Raw genomic sequence first — 20,609 nt, forward strand, 5'->3', positions numbered from 1 at the left:
TCAGTTACCTCAACGTTTTGTGTCAGAGCCAGGGCACAACTAGAAGGATCACTCTGTTTGACTGTTTATGGAAATGAGTTTGAATCTCATTGACTAATAATGAGAGTGTGATTGCGTGTGTGTGTTTGCGGGAGGAGAAGTTGGATTTACATGGTTCGGAAATGAGCTAATCATTTTGTCTTCGGGGCCTTATTTTAGAGCTCAGCGAAAGCAGAGGACTTTAGTACCCAAGGACACAACGACAAGGAGGCCAGCTGCTTCGTATTGAGTCTCTTCAGCAGAAAAGAACAGGAGAGGAAGGTGAACTGGCGGGGGGGGGCGCTATCTCAATCGAGATAAATGAATTGAGAAAGAGCCAGGAACACAGCACAGAACCACACCCACTCCACAGCCTCTGTAGTAGGCTACCTACTTTATCACTAACCATTTCCCAGGCCTGGAACCAATTCATACAGAATTAAGTTTGCTCAATTAGCTAGGTCATTTTCAAAATCGGAATGAAAATGTTTAGCCCATTTCTGCAATTAATACAAAACAACTCACCCCATCAAAATAAACTAAGAGGTTATGAGCTTTTTTGCATGGCGACGAAATGTGCAAAGGGATAAATTGATAGTGAAATACAAATGGCATTTAAGAACCTACTCTACTATGATCATTCTGAATAGGATGTTTTGATGTAGAAAAAAACTTCACGTAAAATGTACTAATAGGGTCAGTTTAAAGAGCGCCCTCAAATATCAGTCTAGTTTCTTCACCAGGAAGATCCTGAGTGTGTATCAGTGGTGTAAAGTACTTAAGTAAAAATACTTTAAAGTACTACTTAAGTAGGTTTTTGGGGTATCTGTACTTTACTATTTATATTTTTGACAACTTTTACTTCACTACATTCCTTAAGAAAATAATGTACTTTTTGCTCCATACAGTTTACCTGACACCCAAAGTACTCATTACATTTTGAATGCTTAGCAGGACAGGAAAATGGTCTAATTCACACACTTATCAAGAGAATATCCCTGATCATCCTACTGCCTCTGATCTGGAGGACTCATTAAACACACATGCTTCATTTGGAAATTATGTCTGAATGTTGGAGTGTGCCCCTGGCTATCCGTAAATGTAAAAAATAAGAAAATGGTGCTGTCTGGTTTGCTTAATAGAAGGAATTTGAAATGATTTATACTTTTACTTTTGATACTTAAGTATACTTAAAACCATATACTTCTAGACTAACTCAAGTAATATTTTACTGGGTGACTTTTACTTGAGTCATTTTCTATTAAGGTATCTTTACTTTTACTCAAGTATGACAATTGGGTACTTTTTCCACCACTGGTATGTATCATGGTCACTTCTGCCCTCTAGAGGTAAGAAAAACTCCAGCCCTGTCCTCTCCAATCTCTAGTAAAACATGCAGATGAGGGCGAGTTGACAAACTGTTGACATTAAGAAAAGCTCATACCTTTTACCTAGGGCACTTTCAATTGTCTACTGTTTTACCATCTTCATTTATCTATGTACTCATTTATAAATGTATTATGTTTTAGTCATTATGTACGTGAAGCACTTTGCACTGCATTGTACAGAATTTGCTTTATAAAAGAGACATTCGGCAATTTTCTTTATTAAATGCATTCAGTAGTTAATACAGAGGATGCACTGTTGACATCATCCATCTCTCTGCTGAATTACAAGTAGAACAGCAAAGCCCACAATAAGCCACTGAACATTTACATTCAATATGGAGGTGATAAGTGTTTGGTATTAGTGTAAGTCATGAAAAATAATGGTCATGTCATCCATGTCACGTTTAAGATTTAAATTGTAAGTAAAACATGTTGAATTACATATTTTAGTCATTCATTAAAATTTACTTTATTATATTTTGATTTAAAAAGGCAATTTTGCCACTGAATATAGGCGTACAAAATAACATGTCACAGGTAAAAGATTGCATAGAATAGCAGTTCGTTCATTAACTAAAGCAAAGGTCACAAAGGGTTTTAAAACCACATTCAGGTGAGGTTTCCCAGACACACATTGACGTGCCTAATCCTGAACTAAAAAGCATTTTAAATGGAGATTCTCCATTGAGTTGGTGTTTTACTCCAGGATTAGGCTTAATCTGTGACCGGGAGACTGCCCGTCAAATTTTCAGCCTTTTAAATAAACAAAAGTAAATGACAGCCGCAGAAATTCACTACGATCTGAAAAAGTCAAGCACAGTCTAAATCACTCACTAAAACGTCAAACCCTGGCCGAAACACCTCCCAGGTGTTCAATTTATCTAAGTAATTAGTACAGTGGCTATTCGGACAAAAAGACACAATTAACGAATTAACACTTTCCCATTGTATATGAATATATCCCTTGACAAATCAGCAGATGCAGGCATTCCGGGTGAGTGATATTTAGAATGGAAAGTGACAGTGGAGTGAGGTGACAGTGGCTCCATAGTGTTCTGCAGGAGCGGGAGGGGCTCCCTCCTTATGGTACGGTGCTCACTTTGGGGAGCTCGTCCTCGGACAGCTGCTCCTCAGACAGCTGCTCGTAGGGGAGCAGGTCCTTGTCGCTGAGGAGGTGGTGGTCATGCTGCAGCCTGGAGCGCCGGATGGTGATGAGGATCAGACCCACCAGGATCAGGGCTGAAATCACTGCCAGCGTAGCCACCAGGAAGAACGCTGGAGGGGAAGGAGGGACGCATTTATTTATTAAGGACACTCCCCTACATATTTATTTGGACAGTGAAGCTAAAACTTTTAATTTGGCTCTATACTCCAGGATTTTGGATCAAATGTTTCATGAGGCAATAGTACAGATATTTTATTTGAGGGTATTTTCATAAATACCCGTTTTACCACTTAAATCACTTTATGTATCTAGTCCTCCCATTTGAAGGTGCTATAAAAGTATTTGGACAAATTGAATACATTTTTATTTTTTAAATCACTTTACTCAGTACTCTGTTGAAGCAGAGTGAAGGGATCTGAATACTTTCCGAAGGCACTGTATGTATGAAAATAGCCTCAAAAAGGTGACATTCTGTCTGTACTGTCGCTGAAACATTTGATCTCAAATCCAAAAGTTGTAGCTTCACTGTCCAAATAAATACATAGGGGAGTATACAGAACATTATGAACACCAGCACTTTCCACTGACTAGGTGAAATCTATGATCCCTTATTGGCCAATAAATCCACTTCAAAATCAGTGTAGATGAAGGGGAGGAGACAGGTTAAAGAAGGATTTTTAAGCCTCGAAACAATTGCGAAATGGCTTGTGTGTGTGTGTGCCATTCAGAGGCTGAATGGGCAAGACAGAAGATTTAAGTGCCTTGAAGAGGGTATGGTAGTAGGTGCCAGGCACACCGTTTGAGTATCAAGAACTGAAACACTGCTGGGTTTTTCCTCGCTCAACAGTTTCCCTTGTGTATCAAGAACGGTCCCAAAGGCCGACCAGCCAACTTGACAACTATGAGAAGCATTAGCTTCAACATGGGCCAGCATCCCTGTAGAACACTTGACACCTTGTAGAGTCCATGCCCTGACGAATTGAGGCAAAAGAAAGGTGTTCCTAATGGTTTTCTACACAGTATATTCTCAGTGAATGTATCGGTTGTTCGTTATCGCTCTTTGGTTTCACATCACGTGGTGTTGTTTATAAGTGTCTCATTTTCTCAATGAGACCAACTCAGTGGCTTGTGGTTAGTGTCCGCCCTCAGATTGAAAGGTTTGGAGTTGGATCCCCGGCTGGGTCATACCAAAGACTGTACAAATGGGACCTGAGGCACTCAGCATTAAGGAGATAGACTGGTGGTAATGCCCTGCGATAGACTAGCGTTCTGTCCAGGGGTTGTACTTGTACCTCAAGCTGCAGAAATAGGAGATGGGCTCCTGCTCCTAGGAGCCATTCCGACTCGCACAAGCCAAGTTCACATACTACACCCCCCCCCCAAAAAAAAGTTGAATCCCAAACCTCTTTAGAGACTCTCCTGAAGTTGTATTCAGAACTGTTAAGTGCTGCTATATCACACCCGGTGGAACACAACCCTTTAAACCACACAGCCAGCCTAGAACTTAAGGAAGGTTAGCTTACCTGGTGTCATGCGGTTACGGCCATTGTGTTGCCCATGCTCGCCTGTGAAAAGGATGGAATCAGAAAAGAGAAAAATATCACTACATCCTTGCCTCACGTGAACATCCTTCCAAATTCCATCTTGTTGACTTGACTATTGAAAGTCTGAAGACCATGAATATTCAATTTGGTGTTGGAATGGGAGCGCAGGCATTGAATGCTCACATTTCATTGTCTCCAAGTGGGAAAGGTGAATTCCTCTCCCAGTGTCTGGTGTAAAGCATACTGAACTCTAGGATTTTGCCTGTACTTAGCTCCATCCCATTTATTTTATGCTGAAAAGCTTCCCGGTCTTTGCCAATGTCAAGCATACCCATGCCATGATGCAGCCACCACCGTGCTTCAAAATAAGGCGGCAGTTACTCAGTGACGTGTGCTGTTGGATTTTCCCCAAACATGAGGCTTTGTATTTAGGCAAAAAAACTTTGTTCCTTTGCTGTTTTTTGCAGTATTACTTTAATGCATGTTTTGAAATATTCATATTCTTTTCAGTCTGTTATTTAGGTGATTATCATGGTTTAGTGCCTAGCGATTAACTGATATGTCGTTTTTTTTTTAACTAATTGAACAACATTTCAATTATTAGAATTCCATTTAGCCAAACCGAACGGGTGTGCTTGCATACTTCCTTAAAAGACCTTCGCTTGAAAAACTTGAAAAAAAGCAGCAATAGTACTGTTTGTCCATTTTGAGACTGTAGTCACTTCCTCAAGTCAGAATTAATCAAAGACTACTCAACAACAACAAAAAATCTGTCATTCATTTTGACGTTGTCGAGATTTTAGTCGCGCAATTTTACATCTAACCAAGATGTTTGGTGCAGTATTTTTGAATGAAAAGATGTGCATGAAAACGAGTTGTTTCTCGTTGAATGACAACAAAGACTTTATTGAAGAACCTCTGCTGTTGACCAAATCACCGACGAAAGGGTGTTAACTTGGTCTCCAAACTTCGACTTGCCTCCAGAAAATAAATGTGCCCCAACAGCCGAAAAAAACCTCACTGAAGTCCAAAACGTTGCAAAATGTCATAAAACTACACAAACTCTTCTGAATTGTTTCGGGAGGGGGGGAAGCATAGGGACGCCTCAACTCCGTCATGGTTAGCTGGACAAAGCCTATGTGGAAATAAATGTGTTGCAAACACAAGCTTAGGAGATTTTATACGTTTTGTTCTATGAGATAATCGTCATCATCTAATGTCGCTGTGGATTTCTCATAATTCATAAAATGTCACGTTAACCTATGGATATTATGTCATAGAACAAAACGTATAAAGATCTCCTAAGCCGGTGTTAACCTCAGACCTTATTTTTGGAGTTTATCCCTAAACCCTGTTCTTTCCCTATAGGAATGGCTGAACGAACCAGAGAACTCATTTTCGGGTTTGAGCCATCCTATTGCGCTGCAGTTGCTCTAGATATAAATATGATCATGCACGAACTGTGCAATGTTTTCAACGGACCAATGTTCTACAAAAGTATCACGTTTTCTGTGATAAACTAACTACATTGACCATAATCCATTGCTACTTGTCCGGTCTGTTTCTTTTACGCCTGCTATGTAAGAGACAAGAACGTGGGGATTGAGAGGGGATACATAGAGAGCAGTCGCTTCGCAAAGCATTGGTATTCAGCAGTCATGAAAGTATGCTTATTTACTTTGAAGAATTACTAAAATACTGACGTTGTCAAGACAGCAGCTCTATAGAGAAGAGATGACTTGGAATGAAATAAAGTCATCGAATAAAACAATGTAATTCACACAACTATTTTTATAAAATATTTGTTGTGTATAACTGTTGGTTAATAAGTGATAAGCAGTCATGGGAAGTCACTACCACCGTAAGACTTGTTCATTGTTTTATTCCGTGTTACAGAATTCAACCACATAATGCATTTAATGTTTAAAAGAAAATTAGGTGACTATTACTTTTTTTTTTATCACCAATGGCCTCATGGCGACATTTCCTTCCTATCCTGCAGCTCAGTTCGGAAAGACTACTGGTTCTTTGTTGTGTCTGGATGGCTTTAATACATCCTCCACAGCATAATTATTAACTTGACCATGTTAAAGAGACATTACATTTGTTATTGTTACCAGTCTACCAATCACTGCCCTTCTTTCTTTATGAAGCTATTGAAAAGCTCCCTGGTCTTTGTGTGTGTATGGGGGACAGAGGAAGGGTTAGTCATAAAACAAAATCAGGTCTACCCTCATTATTTCACACAGAGTGAGTCCATGTAGCTTATTATGTGATTTGTTAAGCCAAATGTTACTCCTGAACTAATGTATGCTTGCCTAAACAAAGTGGTAAATATTTATATTAATGTGTAAACATTTGTCGAATTTTCTTTTCATTTTGACATCATGAAGTATTTTGTGTAGATCAATGACAAAAACAATCCCAACGAAATCCATTTCAATCACTTTGTCACGCATCAAAATGTGAAACATTCCCAAGGGGGATTTTGAACTCTGTGAGAAGGCTGAAAAGCCAACTTAAAATCACTCCCATAACCACACAATTTATATTATCATCCTATTTGTCATATCGCTGAAATGCAGTCCATCCTTACCGTCCTCTCCAGTGCACCGGGCCATGCAGTCGTCCAGTGTGAGGTAACGGTTGTTGTTTCCTTTGCAGCCACCGTAGATGAAATACTGGCAGGAGCTAGTGCTGTGGTCGAAGTAGAACATAGTGAAGGCAGCACGGCAAGGGCCCGAGTCCGAGGCCACCATGCAAGCATCTGTGGAGGAGAGGAGCAGGGGACAATCAGAACTGATCTCAAACCTGATAACCTCAACTTGTGAAAAAGGCAATCACATCAGGAAGGACATGTTTGAGACTGAATCCAGAACAGCTAACTACACTGTGCAGGAGGAATGGTTTACACTGAAACTCAACATAAAGGAGCTAGCCAAAAGCCATACTGCAGAAATATATGTCCTCTATCCAGTTACCTTTATATTCAATGCGCTTTTCATCTGTAGGTTTGTTTGCACCAGACCCTTTCCTTCCCTTAGAGCCAGCGATGACGGTCACTGGAAAGATACAAAAATAAGTCAATGTCAGAGAGGGAGGGGTTGCTGGGTGGGGAGGCCTGTTGGGGTTGGTGGGAGGTGAGTAGTGTCAGAGAGGGGGAGGTTGACGAGCACCTGTGCAGGTGGCGAGGCACCTCTCGGCGGTATCATAGTTGTTCTTGTTGCCAAGGCAGCCTCCGTAGGTGAAGGGCTGGCAGGCGCCGGTGGAGCTGTCGTAGTAGTAGTGGCGAAGGGAGGCGCGGCACGGCCCCGTTTCTGGACTGGCCTGGCACAGCTCTAATTGGACAGGAGAATAAAAGTTTGAAGGTCAGCACTACTAAAACAGGAAGTGACAGATTGAGAATAGGAAGGAGAGAGAGCATATCATTCACTAAACACAGTTAGGAGAGTTATCAATTTAAATTTACAGGGAAGGGAAGACAACAGGAATAAAAAGAAACAGGAGTGAGAAAAATAGACAACTTGCCGATAAAGTCATCTGATGTCATCTTGGGAAGGAGATCCTTAGAACTGGCAGGATCCTCAGAACTGGCAGCTAGGGACCCATTTTAACATTAGTCAAACATGTTTGAATTACAGTGATCCCACGCTACACTGTCACCGTGGATACAGTATGTTGACCTTTGTGCCGTAAAAATCACATGCTTCCCAGCCAGTGTACTTGAATAGGCCCGTACTTCTGCTTTTGGCATAGCAAAATAATCTCAGCGAATCAGAGATCAGCTTCCCTGTTATTAACCAATGATGCAATGTGTCAAGACAAATTTATTTAGCTAATCTTCATAGTAACAAAATGCACATATTCAGGATTCAGAGCATGCCTAGGAGTTAGGGCTGGGCAAGAAGTTTGTTTTTGCACAATATTCCAAATGCCTGTATCACAAGAACCAGTTTTTTATTTTATTTAAATTTTCATTTATGTCCGCTTGTTCTCATGTTGTCTTTTTGGTCTTATCCTTCCCATCTGTCAAAGTACCAGGATGTTGCCTCTGGTTTTTAATCTGAATTTAGAGAACTGAATTAGAGAACTGAATTTGAAAACTGAATCTGAGAAGTTGAAGATATTAAACTTTAAATTATAGTTTGTAAACTTTATAAACAGACAATAAATGCAATAACTACCATATTGAACATGCATGCATGTATGTATGTATGTATGCACGCACATAGTGCATTCGGAAAGTATTCATCCCCCTCTACTTTTTCCACATGTTACATCACAACCTTATTCTAAAATGTATCAAATACATTTTTCCCCCTCATTAATCTATACACACAATACCGCATAATGCCAAAGCGAAAAACAAGTTTTTAGAAATGTTTACAAATGTATTAAAAATTAACAACAGAAGTGACTTCCAGACGAAAGCCACTCCTCAGTAAAAGCACCTAAAGACTCTCAGACCATGAAAAACAAGATTCTCTGGTCTGATGAAACCAAGATTGAACTCTTTGGCCTGAATGCTAAAAGTCACGTCTGGAAGAAACCTGCCACCAACCCTACAATGAAGCACGGTGGTGGAAGCGTCATGCTGTGGGGATGTTTTTCAGCGGCAGGGACTAGGAGACTAGTCAGGATCGAGGGACAGATAAACAAAGCCAAGTATAGAGAGATCCTTGATGAAAACCTGCTCCAGACTGCTCAGGACCTCAGACTGGGGTGAAGGTTCACCTTCCAACAGGACAACAACCCTAAGCACACAGCCAAGACAACGCAGGAGTGGCTTCGGGACAAGTCTCTGAATGTCCTTGAGTGGCCCAGCCAGAGCCTGGACTTGAACATGATAGAACATCACTGGAGAGACCTGAAAATAGCTGTGTAGAAACGCTACCCATCCAACCTGACAGAGCTTGAGAGGATCTGCAGAGAAGACTGGGAAAAACTCGCCAAATACAAGTGTGCCAAGTTTGTAGTGTCATACCCAAGAAGACTCAAGGCTGTAATCGCTGCTAAAAAGGTGCTTCAACAAAGTACTGAGTAAAGGGTCTGAATACTTATGTAAATATTTTTTTATTTGTTGAGTTTGGGTTTTCGCTTTGTCATTATGTGGTATTGTGTGTAGATTGATAAGGGGAAAATGTATTTAATCCATTTCAGAATAAGGCTGTAATGTAAGAAAATGGGAAGGTGTCTGAATACTTCCCAAATGCACTGCATCTTGAATCGACCATAAGTCTGGAAAAATATATATGATTTTAAGGCCATATTACCCAGCCCTACTTAGTGAGACCAGCAGAGCCTTCAGAAAGTATTACATTTTTTGGGGGGCTCTAAACAGAAGAGAAAGAGTAGGAGGCCCCAGTGCACAACTGAACAAGAGGACAAGTACATTAGAGTGCCTAGTTTGAGAAACAGACGCCTTACAAGTCCTGAACTGGCAGCTTCATTAAATAGTATCCACAAAACACCAGTCTCAACGTCAACAGTGAAGAAGCAACTCCGGGATGCTGGCCTTCTAGGCAGAGCTCCTCTGTCCAGTGTCTGTGCTTTTGCCCATCTTAATCTTTTCTTTTTATTGGCCAGTCTGAGATATGGTTTTTCTTTGCAACTCTGCCTAAAAGGCCAGCTTCCCGGAGTCGCCTCTTCACTGTTGACGTTGAGACTGGTGATTTGCTGGCACTATTTAATGAAGCTGCCAGTTGAGGACTTTAGGCGTCTGTGGTTCTTCAATGGGATTCAAATCCAGAGACTGAGATGGCCATTGCAAAATGTTTATTTTGTGGTCAATTAACAATTTTCATGTGCGCTTGGGGATATTGTCTTGCTGGAAGATCCACTTGCGGCCAAGCTTCAGTCTACGGGCGGAAAAAAACAGATTTTGGGCTAAAATGTCCTGGTACTTGGTAAAGTTCATGATGCCGTTGACCTTAACAAGGGCCCCAGGACCAATGGAAGCAAAATAGACCCATAACAACGATCCACCACTATATTTTACAGTAGGTATGGGGTTATTTTCTTCTCATGCATCCTTATTGACACTAAACCCACCACTGGTGTGCGTGGCCAAAGAGTTCTATTTTCATGCAATCTGACCATATCACTGGTTTAAATCCAAGTGCCAATGCCATTTAGCAAGCTCCAGACGTTTACATTTGTTGGATGACATAAAAATAGAGCTCTTTGACCATGCACACTGTACTGTGCTGTACTTTGATGTCCAAACTTATAAAAACAGACGTCTACAATTGGTTCAGATTTGGTCCGGTCCAACCACATTTTGTCTTGTTTGAGGGCGGAGCTCATTAAAATAATAGCCAGTGTTTAGAATAAGACCCAAATATGCAAAAAAAATGGATATTGCAGATTTCTACCTTCGTTTACCTATTTAGGATACGTCACTATGAAGAGAATTACATTCATATCCATAATTATGCATTTCTGTGTAGTACAGCTCAAGGACCCATGATGAAATTCCGTTACCGTAATTGTGTTACAGGGAATAAATCCAATTTATTTACTGTAGTTCAATAACCAAGAGACACTCCATTCTTTCTGCAGACATCAATGAATATTTTTATATAAAAAAAAAAAAAAAATATGCTAGATTCTTTGGCAAGACATTTTCTACTAGTCCAATAAGAATTTGGAAAACACAATGCCAGAAGGCTCACATGACCCAAAGGAACCAGAGAAGAGGTTCATTGGATGTTCGTGGAAGTAAGCCTGAGCGACAATAGACACAGCACAGATATGATCAGATATATACACATTAGCTCCAACTGCAAGAGCCTGACCGTGAACAGTTTATTATGATGTGAGACTTTGTAGAGCACGGCTCAAGCCAACCCTTGTGAAAAATGCAGTTAATCTCATCGTCTAGAGGTCGCTTAACCGGTTTGGTATAGAGTAAGCTCAAACAATCATAACACTAGCTATGCTCACGACACACTCATGACAAACACTCTACACCTCAAAAGGGTGATGTCAAACTAACTAGCTTAGTAGTTGAGACTCACATTAAATGGCCCTGGTTCTGTTGTATTGTTCCAACTGAGCCTTTAAAAATGACCTGAGTTAATTGTGGCAGTCCTCATGAGAGCTTGATGGTTTTTGCGACTGCACTTGAAGAAACTTCTTGAAAATGTTCCAGATTGACTGACCTTCATTTCTTAAAGTAATGATGGACTGTTGTTGGTCTTTGCTTATTTGAGCTGTTCTTGCCATAACATGGACTTGGTCTTTTACCAAATAGGGCCATCTTCTGTATACCACCCCTACCTTGTCACAACATAACTGGCTGGCTCAAACCCATTAAGAAGAAAATTATTTCCACAAATTAACAAGGCACACCTGTTAATTGAAATGCATTCCAGTTGACTACCCCATGAAGGTGGTTGAGAGAATGCCAAGAGTGTGCAAAGCTGTCAAGGTAAAGGGTGGCTACTTTGAAGAATCTTAACATTTTTTTGGGTTACTACATGATACCATATGTGTTATTTCATAGATTTGATGTCTTCACTATTATTCTGCAATGTAGAAAACAGTAAAAATAAACAAAAACTCTGGAATGAGTAGGTGTGTCCAAACATTTGACTGGTAAGCTCCACAATTTGTGGATAAAGTGAATGGTCTGAATACTTTCAGAATGCACTGTATATTAGTATAAGACAGATCCAGCTTCTGTTCCCTGTTTGAGTTTTTGGTTGATAGTCTATAATAATAATAATCATCCTCCTTGATCTCCTTATTGTTATTACTTTTATGATCATGTCATTATCATTAGTAAGCTTAGTATAGCAGCCTTGTATAACCACCGTTGAGCTGTAGCCCTAAGAGCACATCCTGATTTAGTTTTAATACCATAATTTACTTAGGCCTATATTTCAATACTTATATAGGCTACAGTATCAATCATTTATTTGTTCATGTCATCACAAGTCATTCATGACGTGAAATGCAATCAAGCGTTTAAGTTAAATAAAACAAAGCGACCATTGAATAATTAGCGTTAAACAATAAATAGGCCTAAACCGTTCCATTTCGGAAATTGCATTCATGAATGAATGAGACTGTTTAGTCTTCGCTGTAATGCAGGCTTTACTAGAAACTCTGGCACGCTTACAATTTATTTAGTGTTGTTTACATTGTTCCAAACAGTCAGAAAAATTATTTTCTAATCCAACAGCACCCGTTTGGTACACATAGGCCTAGAATGCACACAGAGCCGGCTCCATACCTTATTCTTCTTGATCTCCAGTATTTGTCAATTTTTTATTTTAACCAATTTATCGATGTGTTTATGATATGCTATAGGTCCTATTGGTCACGTAAATGCGAAACAAATTAGGGATTTCGGTAAGGTAAGTTTTCAGTTAGAAATGGCTGTAATTATGTTGCAGCTTCAGCAACACGCACAGCGCTGTACATTGATGTTCTGTGGCGGTCGCTGCAGCAGGGAGGAGAGAGACAACAGGTGCTAGTCACACAGTCTCTCGCTGTCTTTTTTTTCTGAGTCAGACGGCACAATCAAATCAATTGCGGTTGGACTGCCTTTAGTCATGTGTGTCTTCATTGTTTTGTCAAACAGTTCCCTTAAAGCATCAGAAAAGCTCAATGCATATACAGTAGATGCAATTCGATTGGTCAAAAGAACAGATAACCAAAATATATATTATATATATATTTTTGGTCGGGGACAGCCATAAATTCTATTTTCAGTAGGCTACTCATAAAGTAGGAAACATAGACATGAGTTGGACTAGAAGCCTGCTGGACTGATGTGAAGAACTTAAGGATGCTGCCAGGACCCTAGTGGAGTGAGTGTGTCTGAACACAAGCCACAGATTAATTTTGGCCTGTCTCCCTGTCCCTCCATGGGGTGCACTGTGGTGGAGGTTTCTGTGATTTGGAGTGGGACACTTTGTTGAACAGTAGATTACCATTTCAAGAGGCTTAATGCTCTGTGTCTGACCACTGACAAGGCTTGTGACCTTATGGAGAAGATGCTATTTTGACAATTTTTTTAAAGGACAACAGTATATGCAGTAAACTACCATAGTCATGCAGGTTAAAACTTCACACTTTCCAAGGTAACAGAATTACACTGAGACTCAAATTTAATTCACTTTAAAATTGTAGACCGAATGTTGTCCCACATCCCAAACATGCTCAATGGGTGACATGTCTAGTGAGTACGCAGGCCATGGAAGAACTGGGACATTTTTTAGCTTCCAGGAACTGTGTACAGACCCAATTGTGTTTGTTGTCCGTAGCTTATGCCTGCCCATACCGTAACCCCCACCACCACGGGGCACTCTGTTCACAATGTTGACATCAGTAAACCGCTCGCCCACACAACGCCATACAATCTGAGACATCTGTGGCATTGTGTTGTAAGATAAAACTGCACATTTTAGTGTCTTTTTATTGTCCACAGCACAAGGTGCACCTGTGTAATGATCATGCCATTTAAACAGCTTCTTGATATGCCACACCTGTCAGGTGGATTGATTATTTTGGCAGAAGAGAAATTCTCACTAACAGGGATATAAAGAAAATAGTGTACAAAATGAGAGAAATTGAACATTTCTGGGATATTTTATTTCAGCTCATGAAACCAACACTTTACATGTTGCATTTATATTTTTGTTAAGTGTAGCATACACAAGATGCACTATCGAAATTTGGTTGTGCATCAGCAGTTTTTCTATTGTTTGTCAGTCACTGACAGTCACTCAATTAGCCCATGAGTTCCGATTTTTTTGGGCCCCCACCCCCATCAAAGTTGCTCATCCCTGCCCTACAGCAAAGCAACAACAATAGAACCACTACCGATTGCTGTGAAAAAGACAAGGGAATTCACTAAGCGGTAGAGTTAGTTAAGCCTGCTGAAAAAGGTGTTGACACAATCATTCTGTGTTTTGGCAATTTGAGTTGAAACAAAACATGTACTGCCAAATCCAGTTTAGGAGTTATGACTTTGGGAGATTAAATGGACATTAAATAATGATCAACAATACATAAGTTGGGGCAGGGGGAAATGTAAGATGTAGAGAAAAAAAAAATAGGTTGGCCTAATTACCAAGAAAACATACTTAACCCTAACATGGCATGTCTTTTAACCCGGGGCATTTCCACAGTGACAGAATTACACTCACTCAAAAAAAATGTAAAACCATTGACTTCAAACTATGCACAACGATGACTTTGAACAATTTACACAGTAAATAAAAAAAAAACATTGGAAGAACTGCAGATGCAAAGTTGGGTAACACAATTACAGTAAAAGAGCCCTCGGTTTTATTCTGTTACCAAACTTTGCATCGGCACAGTTTTTCCCAGTAAATGTTTAATTTACTGCGTAAAATTGTTCAGTCGTCGTCATTGTGCATAGAGTTGTATAGGAGGAACCCGCTACCATGGGCATGCGCACTTATCTGTGCGAAGAGGAAAGAGCCAACGATAGTTTAACACTGAGCTGGTCACGATGATCAGCTCAATTCACAAGGAAACATTTCATTTGTCACCTAAATTACATGCTTAAAAAGTTCCATTTTTATAGTCAAAGAGTAGTAAATCGTGAACTTCATCGGTCAAGATGAAAATCTGATTAAACACCAATACAAAATAATATAAGTATAAATAAAATGTACGATGAGGGCCTAGCTGCCAAAGAAAAATCCCCTTTCTAGGAGGGGATGAGGGGAGTTCGTTAGTAGGCCTACTGTAGGTCTCTCAAGCTTTTATTTCCCTATGATTTACATACCGAGTGAAACCATGAGAGCTGGACTGGACAAACAAAACAGGACAAAAAGAGCTGAAACCCGAGTCTCTCCACACCTATGGAGCAGGGTGGACACATAGGACAGTCAAAACCAAAATGTGCTTCATAGCATTTCAAATGAGAGACATTGTGTACGGTAGGCATGTTTGTGTGTCCTTACACACATTACTATAGCCATGTATATTCTGGGACATTATTTGCATTCAGCACGACTTGATTACACGTCAGAAAAACATTCCATCCGATTACACAAATCAATCCCGTTGTGCACATACAAACCTGGTTGACCCAGTCTCTTACGTCGTTCAAAACAACTGCGAAGTGGGAACTCTCCGACTTCCGAGTGTTCAAGACAACTGGGAACTCGGAAAAAACGAGCTCCGACGGGGAAAACACGTTTAACTCTCATCCAACTTGGGAACTCGGGCCTCTTTCTAGACTAGACCTCCGAATTTCGTCGTAATTTGACCACGTTTTCCGAGTTCCCAGTTGTCGTGAAAGCAACATCTGTCCCCATGAAAGCTCACCTATCAGGAAGTAAGTGTGCGTGCCAGAGAAATTGGGTGGAGTTGCTACACAACAACAACTTCCTGTAAACTCCAATGCACCTGGCCTGGCTACGAATTTATGACTGTACGCAAAGCAGTGCATGGCGTATGTGAGATGCAAACACAGCACCATTGATCGATCTAGAAATAATGAGAATGAAATCCAGAAGAATGAGCACAGGTCGCTACTGGGTTCATATTTATTGTAAGAAGCAAATAGAGAACTGTATAAACTTCAGTGGTAGTCCACAAGTCATTTTCTCACTTAAACTGACTGAGGCGCTTAAAATCCAGGTCATATTGAATTGTTAGAGTGCTTAACTTACACTATGACTCCTTAGGTAAAAAATTATTGCAAAACCAGGCCAAAACTGTGGAATGGTCCTCTGCCACGTGACCCTAATTTATAAGCCATATTGCCCCCCCACCCCCCAAAAAAATCGGCTATTGGCAAAGGGCTGATATAGCCTAGGCTAGCCTAACGTTACTTGGCTAAAGCAGTCCCTAGAAGTGCCAATGACGCACCTGAATTTACATTGTCCTAAAGACCAATATGCATACCTGTTGAGTTGACTACAATGGGGACAACAGCTTCAACTTCGACTTTTGTAGTCTCGGGCTGAGTCTTTTTGCGGTAGACCTTGAACTGTGTATCGAACTGTAACACGCAGACGTCCTTTCCATCTTTCATGCAGCTGACGAGAAAACACTCCGGTGTTCCATCCGCAGGGGTTCCAATCAACGCGAGCTGACAGTCCCGGTTGCCGCAGCATGCATCCTGACACCCCTTGCTATCTGATATCTCCGGCAGGTGAGCCAAATGTCTGGCTCCAGCTTCAAGGGATTTTGGGTCAAGACCTTGGTCGGGGTTGGTGTCCACATCCCAAGCGCATCCTTGTTTCTCTTCGTCCAACTGACCGCGGACCGGTACCGCGAGCAGTAGGAACAGTACACCACAGCTCCACGCCTGTTTCATAGTTGTTGTTGTTTCGTAAAAGCCTTCGTCCAGGTAAATAATCGTCTTCCAAATACGCTTTTATTGATCGAAGTAGCAATTTCTCTCAGGCTATAAGAAGTAGGTTAAACTACTTCCCTGTTGAAGCGACTTCCCTTTGTCTTGAATACACCGTAGCCGAGGTACTCTTTTCCCCGCCCATTGAATAATAAACAGGGCCACGTTCAGGCACCAAACGTTTTCCAACGTTGCAGATATGAATGTTGTGAATAGAGTCAATGTGACTCCTCAACCTGGTCTCAGAGCATTCCGTATTATTCTGTAGGTAAATTCAATTCAAGTATATTACGTTTCGTATGGTATACTCATTTTTGGATGTCCACCATCCATGTCGTATGATATGTTACGTATTACAATTCAAATGATATGTTATGAATTTTCTAAAAGTGTACAATACGTTACGAATTTGCTAAACATATATGTTACGAATTCTAATTTGTTGTGGCTAATGTTAGCTAGCTGGCTAATGTTGGCCAGGGGTTAAGGTTAGGGGAAGTGTTAGCTAAAAGGGTTAGGGGAAGGGTTAGCTAACATGCTAAGTAGTTGCAAAGTAGCTACAAAGTAGTCATACTAATTTGAGTGTCCCGGATTGACATTTACTATGTTACGTCTAGAGACCAGGCTAGATTCCTAATGACCTAGAGAGGATTATTTGTTCATATTTCTATCTGAAAGTTCCAACCCGTTCCGTCCTGCTGAAGCGCCCCAAGGGTCCTTATGGGCGTGACGTCAGGTTGAACGTTTTCAAAATGTCCCTTCTCTATGTACTTTTGCGTGACATTCAGACGTATCAGATATTTACTTAGCCATTGTTAGGCCTTCGGATTCGTTCAATCTAATCACTAGTTGAGTTATTTTATTGTCGTAGACTGACAGATACTATACCTGAATACAGGTAGTCAACATTACACTCTCCCAATAGAGAATCCATTTTATTTAGATACCACAAGATGTCACCATTACCCTTCTGCCATAAACTTGATGTCCAGTGGTATGTAGCGTTGTTCGTTCTGCGTTGTGTATTTTTATTTAGGACACTGCCACAACTGGAATTCTGTTGGTAGAATCATTTTTATTCGACCTGCACACGAAGAGACAACACACAATATGTTAGCCCTCGGTGCAGTCACAGCTCTCGGGCACTTTGCTAGCTGAAGGTCCGGCAAAAGAGAACGATAAAAGGGTACGTAAGTACGGATAACCCGCGATGGACCAAACCAAAATATACAAACTTTTACAATTAGGTGTATTTACAATATAGATATCAAAAAATGTTTGTACACCGAAAAATAACATTAACTATGCTGCTGTAATTAAATAAAGAAAACACATTGAATTATTATTATTGTTATTAACTTATTAACATCCCCTCTTGACCTGGCCTACTTGAACTGTCCTTGTGCGCAATTTACTGCATAATCTAGGGGAACAACATCACTCTACTACATTCACCCCCACTGTTTTACACTAGATTATAGGCACAAAACAAAACACATTACCTCGAAGGTAACAAAGCAAAGAAAGAAAAAAAAATTCACACCCACAGAGCGACGGAGTAACCCAGTGTAGTCCCTTAAATCTAGACCCACAAATGGTCGATCAGCTGGAAAGCTATCCCGCGAAGGATTAGGAAAAATAAGAGGTAGCTAATCCCTTATTCAACCGTATACAAAAAATGCCAAATACATTTTATGCTGATGAACTACACACAAAGTTACATGAATTGTCAAAAATATTAGACCAACCCACAAATCACTCTAAGACCCAGTTAGATTACCATATACACCCCAAAAAATGAAAAGGTAGGCAATATCCTACCGTCACTGAGAAACCAAGAACAGTTTCATTTCCTGTGTAGACATAGTTTGGATTAACCTATTCACTGGCTTAATAAATCTACCTAGTCTAGTCCGAACACCCTCACCCAAAAACCTAGCAGGAATGTCACGGACTGCACTAACCGTGCTCAGAGGTCTAACCTCAGGTTGGGGAATACTACAACTCGGCCTATCCGGAGCCAGCACACTTTCAGTTACAGACTCAACACTAGTAGTGTCAGACGACTGATCAGAATCCTGCTAGATTGCCACAGACCACACTGACAAAGCATCTTCAACCAAGTTAACAACATCTGTTACAGCACCATCCCCACTGAATGGAGTTTCGCCATCAGAACTCTTGTAGGCTTTGGGGATCTCTCTCTGGTCCACTTCTACTGAGCACACCTCACTCAAGGGGACGTCATATGGCCGTTCCACTTCACTTCCATCAACTGGGACTACACCATCCTCTTGGAATATCCTCCCAGAAGACTCAGGAAGGCTTGCTACCCAGTGGACAGTCCTTGCGTCACTCCCATCCATTTTGCTGGACGCTGCAGACATCTCAGAGAACACGCCACCACTCGATAGATATCCGTGACTCTCAGGTTCCTCCCAAGAAGGCAAAGGCAGAAAGTTGACTGGCATAATCAGGTTCCTATGCACTGTCTTGATGCGTCCAGTGGTAGGGTGCTGTATACGATATGTGTTCAATGAGCTGTTCTTCGCAACAACTATGTACACCGCACTGTCCCAGCGATCAGCCAGTTTCGTCTTGCCCCTCTCTCCCTTGTTAGCAAGTAGAACTCTGTCTCCCTTCTCTACCGAATGACCCTTCGACCGTCTGTTGTAGACCTCGGCTTGTCTCTTTTGTTGCTTACTTGCATGCTGCTGAGCCAATGTCATGGCTTCTCTCAGATCCTCACCCAAAGACTGGACATACTTATCCACATCGACCGTGTCCCCATCCAACAGCACACTTTCAAACATAACATCTACTGGCAGCCTAGGGGTGCGTCCAAACATCAAGAAGAAGGGCGGAAACCCAGTAGTCTCGTGAACAGTGCAGTTATAGGAGAATGTCAATGTGTTCAACATCTGAGGCCATTTAGCCTTGGACCTAGCTGGCAGAGCTCTAATCATCATAAGGTGTGGTGTGGGACTTTCCAACACCAGATAACTGAAGTAATTCTGCAATAAGTGAACTTTCAAAGTTAGCACCCCTGTCAGAATGGATACAATCAGCGAACCCATAAACGCAGAAGAAATTATTCCAGAGAACACGAGCCACAGTCTTAGCAGACTGGTTTGGACACGGATACGCACATGCCAGCTTAGTAAAGTGATCAGTCACTACTAACACATCAATAGACTTGTTGTTTGAATCTTCTGCAGTCCAGAAATCAATACACACAAGTTCCAAAGGTGCCGTTGTCACAATGGAGACAAGTGGAGCTCTTGCTTCAGGCTCAGGTGCTTTACTCAACACGCATCTCTTACAGTGGGCCCGTATTCCTTGACATCCTTTTCCATAGAGTCCCAGTAAAACCGCTGTCTCGTAAGCCACAATGTGCGCTGCTGACCCTGATGACCAGCATCATCATGAACTCCCTTCAACACAAGGCCTCTCAAAGACACAGGTACAACATACTGGAATATTTTCTTCTTACTCACTGGGTGTTTTGAGACACGATACAGAATCCCTAACCGTGTGGTGAGTTTTCCCCACTGTCTTAGAGTATAAACTGTTTCATTAGCTTCAAGGACTCGCTCTCTCCTAGATGGGCGCCGGCCTCTATCTACAAAGAACATGACTCTGCTGATGACAGGATCCAGTGACTGGTTATCATACAGCTCCTTGTGTGTAAAGACAGGTAAAGGGCTCTGACCCATGGACATCAACTTCTCAAGGTGCTGCGCATGTGAAATGGCCCTCACCGTGGCACCATCATCCCATCGGCGGTGAGCATGGAGGACAGCAGACACCTCTTCACAGGAAACCAACCCACTGACATCGTCTCCAGCTCTACTTAACTCACTCCCAGGAGCCATAGACGTTCCACAGCCAGCCTCGGGCTGTTCACAGGAGAGGCGGAACATGTCTTGAACATCACCCACTCGAAGACCTCTGGCTTCCTCCAGCAGGACATCATATGGGATTCTTGTCAGTCGGTGCAAAACTGTGGAGCGAACAAATGGCTCTCTGCTCAAGGCATCAGCAACGACATTCTTGGGACCTGGTATGTACTGGATATCAAAGTCAAAGGGTGCCAGCTTTGCGACCCATCTCTGCTTGCATGCATCAAGTCTCGGCTTTGTAAGAAT

General features: G+C 41.4%; 1 protein-coding gene across 1 annotated transcript; it reads right to left on the bottom strand.

The window, feature by feature from the left end:
- Window positions 1-1,604: 1,604 nt before the first annotated feature.
- spit2 (Kunitz-type protease inhibitor 2) lies at window positions 1,605-16,553 on the bottom strand. The gene is given in 7 exon segments (NM_001140063.1): window positions 1,605-2,681; window positions 4,095-4,136; window positions 6,712-6,882; window positions 7,097-7,177; window positions 7,292-7,453; window positions 7,644-7,712; window positions 16,011-16,553. Coding segments are annotated over 7 exon segments (1,134 nt in total). The 5' UTR covers window positions 16,426-16,553; the 3' UTR covers window positions 1,605-2,487.
- Between the last annotated feature and the right edge of the window lie 4,056 nt (window positions 16,554-20,609).

This window comes from Salmo salar, chromosome ssa20 (genome assembly GCF_905237065.1).
Source record: "Salmo salar chromosome ssa20, Ssal_v3.1, whole genome shotgun sequence".
Classification (NCBI taxonomy): Eukaryota; Metazoa; Chordata; class Actinopteri; order Salmoniformes; family Salmonidae; genus Salmo; species Salmo salar.